The 13,559-nt window shown below is 51.2% G+C and overlaps 8 protein-coding genes across 8 annotated transcripts; 3 read left to right on the top strand and 5 right to left on the bottom strand.

Moving 5' to 3' along the window:
• Positions 1–9: 9 nt before the first annotated feature.
• On the bottom strand, positions 10–1,112 carry B9G98_01160 (Meiotic recombination protein SPO11; the record flags this gene model as incomplete). Its single annotated transcript, XM_024807718.1, has 2 exons — positions 10–18; positions 72–1,112. 2 exons carry the CDS (start codon positions 1,110–1,112, stop codon positions 10–12), a joined length of 1,050 nt encoding a protein of 349 aa, XP_024663486.1.
• Positions 1,113–1,209: 97 nt separating this feature from the next.
• Positions 1,210–2,406, top strand: B9G98_01159 (Gamma-butyrobetaine dioxygenase; the record flags this gene model as incomplete). Its single annotated transcript, XM_024807717.1, has 1 exon — positions 1,210–2,406. One exon carries the CDS (start codon positions 1,210–1,212, stop codon positions 2,404–2,406), a length of 1,197 nt encoding a protein of 398 aa, XP_024663485.1.
• Positions 2,407–2,413: 7 nt separating this feature from the next.
• Positions 2,414–4,522, bottom strand: B9G98_01158 (Dynamin-related protein DNM1; the record flags this gene model as incomplete). Its single annotated transcript, XM_024807716.1, has 1 exon — positions 2,414–4,522. The coding sequence occupies one exon, from the start codon at positions 4,520–4,522 to the stop codon at positions 2,414–2,416; it is 2,109 nt and encodes a 702-aa protein (XP_024663484.1).
• A 156-nt stretch (positions 4,523–4,678) lies between these two features.
• B9G98_01157 (Sulfite reductase [NADPH] flavoprotein component) lies at positions 4,679–7,666 on the bottom strand (the record flags this gene model as incomplete). The annotated part of the gene is made up of 1 exon (XM_024807715.1): positions 4,679–7,666. The coding sequence occupies one exon, from the start codon at positions 7,664–7,666 to the stop codon at positions 4,679–4,681; it is 2,988 nt and encodes a 995-aa protein (XP_024663483.1).
• Positions 7,667–7,949: 283 nt separating this feature from the next.
• B9G98_01156 (hypothetical protein) lies at positions 7,950–8,930 on the bottom strand (the record flags this gene model as incomplete). Its single annotated transcript, XM_024807714.1, has 1 exon — positions 7,950–8,930. One exon carries the CDS (start codon positions 8,928–8,930, stop codon positions 7,950–7,952), a length of 981 nt encoding a protein of 326 aa, XP_024663482.1.
• A 339-nt stretch (positions 8,931–9,269) lies between these two features.
• On the top strand, positions 9,270–10,175 carry B9G98_01155 (hypothetical protein; the record flags this gene model as incomplete). Its single annotated transcript, XM_024807713.1, has 1 exon — positions 9,270–10,175. The coding sequence occupies one exon, from the start codon at positions 9,270–9,272 to the stop codon at positions 10,173–10,175; it is 906 nt and encodes a 301-aa protein (XP_024663481.1).
• Positions 10,176–10,206: 31 nt separating this feature from the next.
• B9G98_01154 (hypothetical protein) lies at positions 10,207–12,090 on the bottom strand (the record flags this gene model as incomplete). The annotated part of the gene is made up of 1 exon (XM_024807712.1): positions 10,207–12,090. One exon carries the CDS (start codon positions 12,088–12,090, stop codon positions 10,207–10,209), a length of 1,884 nt encoding a protein of 627 aa, XP_024663480.1.
• A 1,024-nt stretch (positions 12,091–13,114) lies between these two features.
• B9G98_01153 (Transport protein particle subunit) lies at positions 13,115–13,540 on the top strand (the record flags this gene model as incomplete). Its single annotated transcript, XM_024807711.1, has 1 exon — positions 13,115–13,540. The coding sequence occupies one exon, from the start codon at positions 13,115–13,117 to the stop codon at positions 13,538–13,540; it is 426 nt and encodes a 141-aa protein (XP_024663479.1).
• Positions 13,541–13,559: the final 19 nt, after the last annotated feature.

The raw sequence follows: 13,559 nt of genomic DNA, 5'->3' as shown, positions 1-13,559 counted from the left end.
TGAAGTCGTTTAGACCTTCTTAATACGTGAGGTGGTCCCTGGACGCTGTGTGGTTTTGATTCTTTCGGTACGTGAGGTATCTTTGATTCAGGCTTCAATTCCATGGGTTTGACCTTCAATCTCACATATCTCGCCAGTGCCTGTAAATGTTTTGCGTCCAAAACGTTCATTTCCGCTTTTTTGCCGAAAAACAACCCCCGTTGTAGTTCAACTCTCCATTTGGTATATTTATCGTGTTTGATCCAAGCCTTTTTCAATGTTGACATTGCGAGCTTTTTATCACGCCACGTGGAATTGACAACTCCTTGTTCATAGTCCATTAAACTAACTCCAAGATATTGCAATTGAGGGATGGGTAGCTGTTCTTCAACCATTGTGTCCGACCCTAATGAGTATGTCTTCATAATAAGAATCCCATGTACATCTGCATCTACTAATCCATAGACGGGCACACTGGGCATTGCGTCCACCAGTGCCTTGAGAAATAGTCGGGTATAGTGGTCTGGGAAGCCTCTGCCTGTCACCAGCAGTGCCTCAGGCAGCTCTTTACAAAGGTGCGAGAAAACCGCTTCCTTCTCAATAACCAAGATAAATTTTGGCTGCTTTTTGACAGAAATGTGAAACACCTGTGATCCTACAGGTATAATGTGTGGGCTGTTGATTCGATCAATCTCCACCACTGCCCCCGAACTGAACACCACAGTCAAGTCTCCAGCAATCAATCCATTGGGGGACGGGATTATCCCTAAAAGACGTCGAGGAACGTGCAAAGTTCGGCATATTTGATCAATTGCGGCGACAACGCTTTTTTGGGTGCGGAACAGATTGACATCCTGGTAAAAGATGTCGCGGACAGTGGCCTTCTTGCCTACACAGAAATTGTCTACTATGAGTCTCAAAATTCGTACCAGGATCGTAAATTTCGTGCTGGATTTTGCGGTTGGGGCCGGGTACACGAATAGTCGTTTATAGCGACGCCTTTGCACGAAACTCAGTCTATCACACAAACTGGCAGTAGGAAGTTCCAGCAGCACTTTTCCTGCCTTAAAGAACGAGCGTCGAGAGCTCTCCAATATTTTCTGTAAATGGATTTCCACACACTTTTCACACATGAGTTGAGGAAGCCTGCAGGAAGCTGCATAGCGATAATTCAAACAACTATGCATAGCGATTTTGTGGGGTGATCTTGTCATCAGCACGACCACAAAAATGCATCGTTTTGTACAGCGGCGGTCGTTTTCTATTGAGTCGGTGAGTAAAACGGCCATCACGATTGCAGGGCTGGGTCCCAAACCGGTTTCGTTTCGTCATTTTTTTCTCCGAGACGGATCTCAGTCGCCAGAAGCAGTGGACCCGAATACCCGCCAAAAGACGTTCAACACCGGCAGTTTGAACGCAGACGTCCGTCCTAACTTTGCAGTTGTTGACAATAACTCATTGGTAGTTGACTGGTCTGATGGACACCGCTCAGTGTACTCCAAAGAATGGCTTGAACGCTATAGCTCTGCCGAGGCCACCGTCGACTACCGACGCTTACAAGAATGGAAGCCGCTTTCGGGTGATTCCAAGGTGCAAAAGGTCGAGTACAAGGACTATATTAAAGGTCATGGCGCCGGATACAAAGAAGCTCTTGAGGCCTTGAACGAGTACGGTCTATTGCAAATTACCGGGATTCCCCATGGGGAGGGTACACCGCGCCCCACTGTAGAGAGCATTGCTGCTGTTATTGGAGAGTTTCCTCGTCAAACTTTCTACGGGACATCATGGAATGTGAAGAGCGTTCAGCAGCCCCGAAATGTCGCGTACACCTCTGTTTATTTACCTCTGCATATGGACCTTCTGTACTACGAGTCTCCACCCGGGCTGCAGTTCCTGCATGTGGTTGAAAACTCCACAACTGGCGGAGAGAGCATTTTTGCCGACTCATATGCTGCTGCTATTGATGTCTCTGCAAACGACCCCGAAGCCTACCAGGCCATATGCGAAGTACCCTTGACGTACCACTACGAGAATGATGGAAGGCACTACTTCCAAATGCGGCCGATGATTGTCGAATCCAAGTACGGCAAAATTGACAAAAATACCGGCCGTCCGTTTATTGATCATCTGAACTACTCCCCGCCTTTCCAGGGCCCTCTAGATGCGGTTCGAGACATTTCCGACGCTAAACTCGATGCGTTCCTCAGAGGATTGAAGCGCTTCGAGGCCTTTATTGGGGACCCACGCAACCAGCTCGAGTTCCGTATGAACCCAGGAACTTGCATTGTGTTCCACAACCGCCGGGTGCTGCATGCTCGTCGCGAATTCGACGCCAGCTCTGGCTCGCGCTGGTTCAAAGGCACCTACGTCGATATCGATGCATTCTACTCCGCTCTACGAACATTCACTAAAAAAAAGAACAATTAGTTATATACTAAATCACCTCGGTGATAACCTTAGCCGCTTGTTTGTAGGTCGACAAAGTTTGTTGACACTTTTTGCGTTCCTGAACGATGTTTTCATCCTCGTAGAGCAACTCAGCAAACAAGGTTTCTTTGTACAGGTCAGACACCAGACGGTTTTGAGCCTTTTCTTTGCTAAAGTTGACCAGCAAGTGCATAATCGCCTTGGGGACTTGGTCGGCGATTGTCTCGCGGACAATAGCAAAGTATGAAGAGATAAGTTTGAGAATCAAGTCACATTCGAGGCGTTCGCGCTGACTGAGCTCCGAGGCCTCCAACTCAAGACGTTCGGCTTGCTTTTCCGAGATCGAGGGACCAGCGGCCCGGCCCCGAGAACGCTTCTCCTTGTCACTGCCGCTAGATCCGAAAAAGTAGTTCAAGAAGGTGTCCCGATGAGCAGGGTCATGGTCCAGGCTATTCTCGTCATCGAGTGAACTCACACTGTCATCACTCGCAGCAGGTTTGCTCAAACTGAGCTCTTCGACCGCCTCGGCGATCGACTTCGGAGGTGCCTTGGCGTCACGATCCCGAGACTCGTCGAGGACATTGGCCATGGCAGAGGCGGCACCCATGAAATCAGGGTGGTTGGTATTGATATATGCACGTTCAATCTCGATGAGTGACGTGACGTAGTTAGAGGTAGGGCCGAGTCGTTCGTTAAGCAGGGCAGAAACCGTGTCGATCAGTCGTGACTGTAAACGGGGGAAACGCTCGAGCTCCTGGTGCCCGCAGTTATGGCAAATCTTCATCAGTTCTTCGTAAACGAGCTCAACACAGCGCTGGGCCGGTTGTTCCAAAAGGCGAATCTGAGGCTTGACCAACAAATCAAACGCGAGTTCCGGAACAAACAAGGAGGCCCGGGGACCTGTGGAGTTGCGAATGGCGGTCAAAACATCCTGGTACGACAAAGAAGCAATTGGATCAATGTCGTTGAGACTAGCCACGAAAATGTTGTTAAAAATATGATAAATCCGGGCGCCACCGCAGAGCTCTTTAGTGGAAATTTCCGAAGACGAGCCATCAATCGACGCAACAAATGTTCCGGCAAACTTGGTCATCAAATGCAAAATCAATGGTCCCTGTGACTGCTCGGTCCAGTCTTGAGTCTTTCCAAACGCAGCGAGTTCTTGTTCGGTTTGGCCAATCAATGTATTGAGGCGAGCCTTGATATCAGGCAGTCTCTCACGGATATGTGCCATGAGAGTTTGGTTGAGCATCTTGGCCAGGTAAGAGGTGCCGCATTTGTGTGAAATACTGCGGTATGCCGGGTGGCTTTCGAAAAACAGGCGCTCGGCGCTCAGCGAATCGTCCAGAGACTTGGAATCCTGGATGTCTTGCTGGGAGCGATTGACTACACCAATAAACCCAAGCTTGAGCGGGTAAACGTTGCCGCTCAAAATCTCAAGCGCATTTGTGCCCCTGTCCATGAGATCTAGCTTGGTAAGGACACCAATAGTCCGCTTGCTCTTGGGGTCAACGTGGCGAGCAAGTTTGAGACTCTCAGAGTTTACCAAGTCCTGGTTAGCAGGCGTGACAGCCAGAATGAGACTGTTGGGCTTGGAAATATACTCCAACACGAGCTCTTTGGTTTGCTTTTCGATATCCGTGGGCTGGTCACCGATGGGCACCTTGGTGACGCCCGGCAGGTCGACCAAAGTCAGATTGAGCACGTGAGGCGAAAAGATCTTGAGGTTGATGGGCAATTTATTGATGCCCTTGTTGGCACCAGCTAAGCGCGCGGTTTCACGCTCAATTTCGCGTCGGATCTCGTCAAACGAGTAGAACTGCTGGCCTGGAATGTGCAGAAACTCGCCATACTCCGCCAGCTCAACCGACGAGGAGTCGGACTCTACATGGACCAGCTGCAAAATCAAAGGCCGCCGCGTAACAATTCCTGTGCCGCGAGGCAGAAAGTCGCGCCCCACAATGTTCTCAAGCACGCTGGATTTGCCACTAGACTGTGATCCCACAACCACAACTTGCGGTAAATCCAGAGTGTCCAACCCAATAGTGTTGAACACTAAATCTTGCAGCTTGTTGACCACTGGAATGAGGTCTTCCAGAGAGGTTTGTTGGCTCATGTTGTGTGATGACAGAACACCTGCTCCGTTGCCTGGTGTATGAAAAATCATCCCAGTAAACCATGGAAATACATGTAGGGCAGTGGGGACATGCATGTGCGCTGCTGTAGGAAGCTATGAAAAACGAAAAAAAAAAAATTGTGGGCTAAATAGCTATTAGTACACTTCGAGGATATAGCGTTCGTCGTCTTTGAGAGTCTCGATAAGACGGCCGGAGTCGATCTTTTCCCCACGCGTAGCCGCCTCGGCCGTAACGATGTCGCTCAGGGCAGCCGACACATCGGGGACAGGCCATGTGGGACCACACAGATAGAAGTTACCGGAGTTGACAACAAAGGCATCGGTAAGCTCTGGCTTGGCTTGCAAAATGCGGTGCTGAATGTAGATTTTTTCAGGCTGGTCACGCGAGAAGGCGGCACCGATATGCGTCAACACCCCGGCCGACTTGAAAGCCTCGAAAAGCTCACCGTACAGGTATTCTTCGCGCTGGTGACGAGAGCCCAGGAAGAGGAACACCTCACCAATTTCATGGCCCTGGTCACGCTGCCACATTTTCTCCTCGAGGAAAGCCTTGAATGGAGCAAGACCGGTTCCGAGACCAGCCATGATGATGGGTGTCTTGGGGTCCTTGGGCAACTTCATGACTGAGGGTTTGACGGAAACGGTGACCTCTGCACCATGGCGGAGGTCGGCCAAGAACTTGGAGCACTGGCCGTAACGCTTCTGGCCGTTCTTGTCAACCCAGTCAACCACGACAATCAGCAGGTGCACTGCATTGGGGTGGACCTTCTGCGAGGAAGCAATTGAGTACTCACGACGCTTGAGGGGCGCAATCATTTGAGCAAGCTTGGCAAATGGAGGGTGGGCAGAGTCGAACTCTTTCAAAATATCGACATAGTTGTCGAAATCGACCTCATTACGGCGCTTCAGCTCCTCGGCGCCGGCTGGGAGAGCCAGGAGCTGCAGTTTCTGGCGTTGATCCTCCTTGGTGGCATAATTGGCAAGCTCTTCGAAAAAGCGTTTGGGAACTTTTCCAAAGACGTCAAGGTTATCACGCAGAGCCTGGAAAGCGGTCTTGTACTCGATCACGTCGGGTGAATCACCATGAGGAACACCAAAGACTTCATTAGCATCAATTCCATACCACTGGATAAACTCACTAACATTGTCGGCATTGTTGGGGGCATGGATACCCAAGGCTTCACCAATGGCATAGGTGAGGCCAGTTCCGGTGATATCGAGCTCGATATGGAAAATGTGCCGGTCGTAATTTTCAGGTGTGACCCGCTGGTTGACCTGGACCTTAGCAATGACAGCTTTTGACGAAACATCAGGACGAAGTTCTTCCTTCTCGTTGAAAGCCTCAGAGAAGACAAAGCGCTGAGCAATCTCAGAACGAGTGAGTTCTTCAATTTCACGCTCAGGCTCTTCCTCTTCAGAAGTGGAGAAATGCATGGGGACCAATGAGCGCTCAACGAACGCTGCAGGCAGAACCTGTTCGTTTTCTTCACTGGCTGTAGCCCATTCCTTGGTGTCGATAGGAACTAGACCCTTCTCGATAACTGTGGCGGCCAACTTGTTGACGGTTGCAGCAACAAGCTCGGTGTCTTGGCCGTTGGCTTGGACAATCCGGGTAGTAATTTGATCTAGAGTGAGATCATGACCGCCTAGGTACCAGAAAGCAGCCTGGACAGCCATTGAAGCAGTGCGTCCCTGAGTATTTGAAGTGTCGAGCTGATTAAAGTCCAGAGTGAAGACGTTCAATTTCTTAGCGGCAATACTACGCTTAGAAGCAGCAGTAAGCTTCTCAACCTTGTCGGCTGGAGCACCGACAACGATATTAGCACCGGGAGCAGCACGGGCAGCCAAGTCGACAGTTTTGGCGACACTCAAAGCACCGGCGTAAACAAAGGCGGCATTCTCGACACGTTGAGCACCAGTGCCATCAAGACGCAAATTAGACTCAACTGATCCACCAGCAACAAAGCTATCAAAGACAGGATAGAAGTCGGCCTGAGTGAAACGAGCAATAGCAGCTGGGGCACCGGCGGCGCGAGCGCAGTCGCTGTCGAAAAACACTGCGCTGCGGCGCTCATCAATGTTCACGGTGGTGACACCAATCTCTGAAGCAAGATATTCTGCGGTCTCGGCTTCAGAAAAGACCACAGCTGGACCACGGCCGGGACCAAAAACGAGATGAGAAGCAGCAGAAAGCTCCTTGTACAGCCCAGCATCAAGGACATAGATGGTGCTAGCCTTTACCTGCTCAAGAATATCCACAGCGACGGTGCGGGTGTAGACACGGACATTAACACGAGTCACGCCCTCCAGGCTGTAAGGAAGAGCAGAGCCAACACCAACCACAGCAGCCTGAGCGTCGGTGCTAGAGGCAATTTCGATGGGTGCGAATGAAGTGCCAAGAGTAGCGTTAGTGGTAGCAATGGCATCAGTCACATTAGTTGTAATAGTTGATGGAACTTTACTGTAAGTGCTGGGCTCCAAAATGGGGACCAGAGACAGCTGGGCAGTTCCGCGGATACCGTCGTAAACATGGACAACTGGTCCAGCGGTGGCTAGCTGGCTGGCAAGCACGGCGGTCTGTTGAACATCGCGTGCGTCTGAACCCAGGTTTGAGATGACAGAAGTCCAGCCAAGCTGGCGAGCGATAGCCAACGGAGTGTCAAAGTCATTGACCAGACGGTCCGAGTTCTGATCGTACTCGACGGCAGCAACATGGAAAGCGACATTGAGGTTGGAGAGCAGAGTCTGGTGCTGAAGCAACACCGGGAGCATGAACTCAAAGGCTCCGGAAGTCAACAAAACTGCAGCGGGGCCGTTTTGCTTGGTGGCCCGCAGGTAGCCCAGCAGAGCAGCACCGGCACCTGCACGAGACTCTAAATTCATGAGGTGGGGCACCTGGCCGAACAAATTGACCTGCTGCGAGTCTGCCCAGGAGCGTACAGCCCGGTCAATGTTCAGAGAAGCCGGAGAATAGTTGAAAATGGTCGCTGAGAGGTTATATGCGACCTGGTGGACGAGCAGCTGGCGGGAAACATATTGAGTTCCTTTGAATTCGGTAGGAGAGCGAGGCACATTTTCGGCAGTCGCAACGGAATGGGCGAGGTTGGTGGCGATATCGACCATTTCAAACAGACTTTTCAAAGTTTCGGTGGCTAACTTTGTAGTGAAAAATACCCCGTTTTGATTAAGTCACTGATCGCGAATAGTCACGTGAATTGTCATGCTGCAGACAGCGAAACCGGTCGGCTCGTGGTGCCTGACTAAGGGTTGTGTCACATGAGATTTCGAGGGAAGCTTGCATGTACAGCGGTAACGAAGCAATTCTGCCGGGAAAAAAAGGTTTTTTTTAACAACTGCTACAGAATATATGGACTAAAGGAATGTGACATAGTAATAAGGATGGTGTTCATTTATAGCACCAGTGCTCGTAGCGTGAATGATAAGGATAGTAGAATCGGGGGTCCTGGCAATAGCAGTCGGGTTTGTAGCAGTCAGTTTCGTGGTGCCTGGCAGAGCACTGGGCGGCCGGACAGCAGCATTCCATGGGGCAGTGGTCAGGGACTATGCAGTCAAATAAGTTGCCCCAGGGTCGCAGGAGGTCGCAGAAGCAATGCTTGTCTTTCCAGCGTTTGAACTGACACTCATCGCAGCGGCCGTCGCAGGTACTACATCCGCATGGAGGAGGGACACCACAGGGTGGCACAATAGCACAAGGCGGTGGAATAGCACAGGGCGCACAGGGCGGCGGAATGGCGCAGGGCGGCGGAATACCACAAGGCGATCCTACGCTACAACCGCAAGCACCCTCGCACCCACACCCGCATCTGAGGTGTTTAGAGACATCCAGCGAACGCTTTTCCAAGTCCAAGCCGAAAAGTGAGGCATCGTCAGGCTGCCCTCCAGCAACCATTGCTTCTGCGTTGTCGAAAAAGCTTCGGCGTTCCTTTTTCAAGATATGTTGAGATTGGAACAAGTCAACCCGAGTACCGTTGGTGCACATGGACTCTTCGCCCCAAAACAACTGAACACCTGTGCTACTTGGACAGGCGATGCCCTTAGATGTCCCACTGAGGACTAGCTCTTCGCCTGAAAACGCAAAATCCGAGCGCTGAGCGTCAGATAGCTGGATTGCTCCGGACTGCTGGTTGACGTTCAAGACCTTGTTTGTGGCTCTGTCGGTCAACGTATTGGGCTCGATGACGAGCTGCGTGCCATCGCAGGTAGCAGGCATGCCAATCCACAGTGTGCCATCGTCTTTAGTGAAAACGACAATGGCAGAATCCCGTGGGGCCTGGTGTCTGATAACCTCTAAGGCGACATCAGCACTTAATGGAAGAGCAACTGCTACAGCTGAAAGAACGGCAACAACTGTAAGGAATGACTTCATATTAAGTGAGTGTAGGGGTTTAAACGAGTGTGAACCGTGGAGTCGTAATGATTTCTTTCATCTCGGATCTGCCTTACTTATAGTGTATATTTGTTCTTTATCAAGTTGCCGTTCTAGGTGTGGTCGCACACATATGCAGTGCTGCACCTTCTAACCATGGTATATGCCAGATCAAGATATCTTGAGCGCGAGATTACGATCGATTACTGTCTGCCTGGTAATAATATGCCCAAAAATCTGGTTGCCAGGCTGCATCGTGCTGCAGCTTCCATGCAGGCATGCGGGTCGCCCTAAACGACAGTATTCTGCATCCCCAAGATCTTCACCCTTTGTTATCACATGCCTGAATATCGGCACTTTAAAGTCTCTCGTTATTCGTTCTGTCGGTCAAAACAAAATACACAATGGTTTCATGTCGTCGGAATATCCAACCTCACTCTCACGTTCGTGCTTCTGTCTCCAACTGTTGCGGATTCGATTATTTTAACTAAGGGAACTAGAGTTTTGGAGTCGATCAAGCTTTTTGATCTCTACGACTCTAGAGTTATTTTGATGTTTAGGCGGCCCAAGGTCCAATTCCAGTGGTCCGATTTCAAAGGGTCAATCAGGAAGTTTTGTGTTCACACCGAAAACGAGTTTGACAACATTAAAGAGCTGTCAAGTAGTATTGTGAACTTTTTTGTCGATCATACCCGCCTGAATCTGGTTAGCAGCCCGAGTAATATTGGCGTTTGGAGCGCTGGGTCCGAGTGCTCCGTGGACGAGCCCAAAGTGGTACCATTCGAAATTCTTCCTCCCATCTTGCAGAGTACCCTAGAACCTGTTGCAACTTTTACTGTGAAAAGCTATGCCCGGTGTGAGACGCCCATCAAGCTCGCTCCTCATATACAGCCGGTACTCCATTGGCAGCATTTGGCAGCCACGTCGGGGCTTCAGCTGTCGTTGATTTCCAAGCCCAGACGAATAATGGTGTACCGACAAACTATTGTGGTCGATGATATTCGAGCCGACGATGTGCACCTCAAGATCTGCTGCTCGCCTACGCATCTCAGTCTCAAATACCGGAACAACGACACTTTGAAGATCTGCCGGCGTCAGCTTGGCTTCACCTCGACGGAAATGGCAGGCATCTGTGCCTTTTTCAGGTCCCATCAAATGGAGTTTTCCATCGCAGCCATCAACTTGCAAACAGAAAGCACTCGAATCACGAGTCACATTAGCAGCCCCTGGTCAGGAGGACTTTGAGCGAATAATACAAATAAATAAATAGACAAACCTATGAACTGGTGAAAAAGAAAAGCACTTTCTTAATCACAAGGAAGAGCTTGACAACAAGCCATGTTACACGTAGCAGGGCCTTGACAAAGTACTCGAGAGTGGCGTAGGCAAGAATATAGAAACACTTGGACTTTCGGCAGGAATCCAGCCGATCTAGGCGGGCAGCAGTTTCGCGCAGCTGGCGGTTCAGGGTGGTAGACACTGCAGAGCCCATGCGTTCGGTGCTGACTCGGAGGTGGTCCATGGATTTACCAACCTCTGATTCCAAGTTGTCTTGAATGCCGATAACCTCGCTTTCCACATTGGAGAGGAACTCAAGGTATTGGGGCATAATGCAGCCGGTTAGCTGCTCGCAGTTCTTGCCGCACTCCGCAGAGATTTTGGCACAGGGCGAGAGAACCATTCTGTTTTGATAGGTTTGTTGCAAGGCAATGCGGAAAACTGAAATAACGTACTCGAGCTGGGCCTGAGCCTTGCCGAGCTGCTCTTGCTCATCAGATGCGTGGTGGGGAGCGATGATCTCTACCGAGTACTCCGACTCGTCGTCACTGACTACAGGTTCGCAGGGGCCCAAACGACCAAAAGAGTCTGCAGGCATGATTGAACCAGTCTGGTTCTGGTCTTGCTCCAGCTGAGCCAGGACTTGAGATCCTAAATAAGGCAAAACTTGGTTCTCGTTCCCATCTTCTTCCTTGTCTTCGTCATTAGATACAACGACTTGAGGCAGTTCTGGAGGGGTTTGGATTCCCGTTCCTGACTGAGTGTAGGAGCCACTATCGTATGTTAAGACTCCTACTGAGACCGAACTAGCGCCGAGTTGATCGGGCAGTGGTGGGCTGGGTAAGGAGGTGGTGGGGCCGACGGAGCCCGTGCCAGGGGGTACAGGCAACGATACAGCGGAGTTAACTGCGGTTGGACGGCCAACCGAGGGCGCGCGAGAGAACAATGGTCGGCTACTTGCAGCATCCGAGTCGTCGCTGGCACTTGAAGAGTCTCCATGCTTTGCTTTCAAGCGCTTCATGAGCCCACCGCCGGAACTGAGGCGGGCATTTTCGCGGAAGTTTGGATAAGAACCAAACGTGTCGCGGGCTGGGGAGGAGCGGGAAGGGCTGCTCGATGGACACGTCAAGGGTGGTGTGGCTAGCCGGCGGGCCGGGACGGGAGTAGCTGCCATGGCCGACGATCCATAAGGAGAATCTGAATCGGAGCCAATAGACTTGGCACTGTGGCGGCGAGGAGTGGCCGGAATATTTGAACTTGTTCCACGCCGGTGACCCTTGACTGATGCTGCAGGCATGACGGGGGGGTCAAGGCCTGCCTTGGAATGATAGCAATTCTGGCGCCAAGAGAAGTCCGAAACTTCTTCGCTCAAAGAGATAGACCACAAGAACTTTTGCGGAAGCTGCCCGCGTGCCCGCCGAGACCGAATGGTTTGCAGAGGGTTATAACGCGGTGGTTCGAGGTCACCCAGAGCCGGGTGTTGTGGTGCCCAGTTTGCTTTTGAGATTTTATGGTAGCCACGGATAAGCTGAAAGTGAAGGTCGAAATGATTTCTTACTTTCGCAACGACTTCGTTCGAATGCGCATTGATGGGCCCGAATGTGGGCTCAATGGTGGGTAAGGCCGCACCAAAGCCTCTGAAGCGCATAGATTGCGAAAGCATCGAAGTAACATCGTCAATTACCGCGGGGTCCTGAGGAAGTTGAAAAGACTTAGCACCCGAGCGTCCCAGCTTCATACCGGGATCGACGGGCCGGAACCCGAGGGAGGTGAGGCCTGGCAGCGGCTTCCTGCTGGCCGTCTCTGGAACGTTGGAGACAGGGCCCAGGTTTGCGGCCTCCCACGGGTGCGAGCTTGGTAGTTGTTGGCTCACGGTTTGCATACAGAGTGTGCGGGTCAAGGGGTCTTGATGTGTCTGGTAGTCGTAGGGCAGAGTCCTGGTGAGCCGCGCAGGGGGTTGGATAAAAATAGTCGTTGGGTGGTTGATCTGGACAAGAGGTGAGACTGATGACCTCATATGCCTGCCCGATTTTTTAGGGTTATCTAATCCAGGGCGGGGAGATTCTGCAGTTGGGGGGGAAGGCCGGTGGAGTCTGATCGGTCGAGGACGTGTTGCTGATAGTTTTAATAAAAAATGGGCTGGAAAACGGATGGTGCTCGAGAGAGTACCCCTGCAATGTGCACGTGAGTTTTTTTTTGTCGGAGGCTTAATTTTTCCTGGCTGCTGTCCGCTCGCAGGCCACATAAAGCCCTTGCCCTATGCAACACAGATAAATCAGATACTGGCATTTTCGACCCGCTCGCTGAGTTTTAAACGGCGGAAAGGCGGGTTTCATGTGAAACGCACTGTGCAGTGGTCTGGGAACTAGCGATTCGGCGGATCAGTCGATATGGGCAGCACCCAATTTTTAAAATAGTAATTATAAGCTCTAAATACGCGACTGTTATGTGCATAGCTTCGAGGAGGTGTTTGCCAAGCCGGATTAGACGTGACTAGAAGGGGGGTGTTAAAAGTATGAAGGGAAATGGGCACTAACACTTTTCTGAGTCGGGATAATGCTGGCCGCCATAACTGAACGCTGTGGCGGTATTCAACCATTGCGTCCCTCCATGTTCTAGAATACGATATACCACCTCGTCACGTGGACTGTGATAGTCCTCGTCACGTGAGGAGCCGGACCCACCGGGCCCACAAAGTATGGTTTTATTGGTTTCTGGGAAGGTTATTTTTAGTAAATTTTGCATACAAACACCATTGGTAGTCGCGAGCACATAACGGCCTCTTTACCATTATGCAGCCTCAGGTATAATCACCTCATCGAGCCGGCCCTAGGTGCGATGTGCACTGCGCCACTTGTGCGCAACTAGAATAGCTCTCCCAGGCACGGCTGGCTTAGGTAACCAGAATGTCGTACTACCTGGCGCTGCTCAGCCGCCAGGATAAGCCAATATACGAGCTCAAGTTCGGATCCAGCCGGCAGGGTGGCGACGGCCAGCCACACTTCGACAAGGCCATGGACGACCTGACGCCGTTTGTAGTCCACGCCGCGCTGGACGTGGTGGACGATGTCCAGTGGACGACGCCGGCAATGTACCTGAAGACCGTGGACAACTTTTACAGCTACATGATCTCTGCGTTCGTGACAGCCGGCAACATCCGCTTCATGCTTGTGCACGAGACGAAAAACGAGGAGTCCATCCGCCAGTTCTTCCTCGACGTCTACGATCTCTATGTAAAGACACTCATGTCACCATTCTACCGGGTGACCGATAAAATTCAGAGCCCCGCATTCGACACCAAAGTCCGTGCACTGGCCAGAAAATATTTATAGTTATCCCTTATTTGTAGAG

Source organism: Wickerhamiella sorbophila (genome assembly GCF_002251995.1).
Source record: "Wickerhamiella sorbophila strain DS02 chromosome Unknown contig1, whole genome shotgun sequence".
Taxonomy (NCBI): domain Eukaryota; kingdom Fungi; phylum Ascomycota; class Dipodascomycetes; order Dipodascales; family Trichomonascaceae; genus Wickerhamiella; species Wickerhamiella sorbophila.
This window is presented reverse-complemented; position numbering and strand designations above follow the sequence as displayed.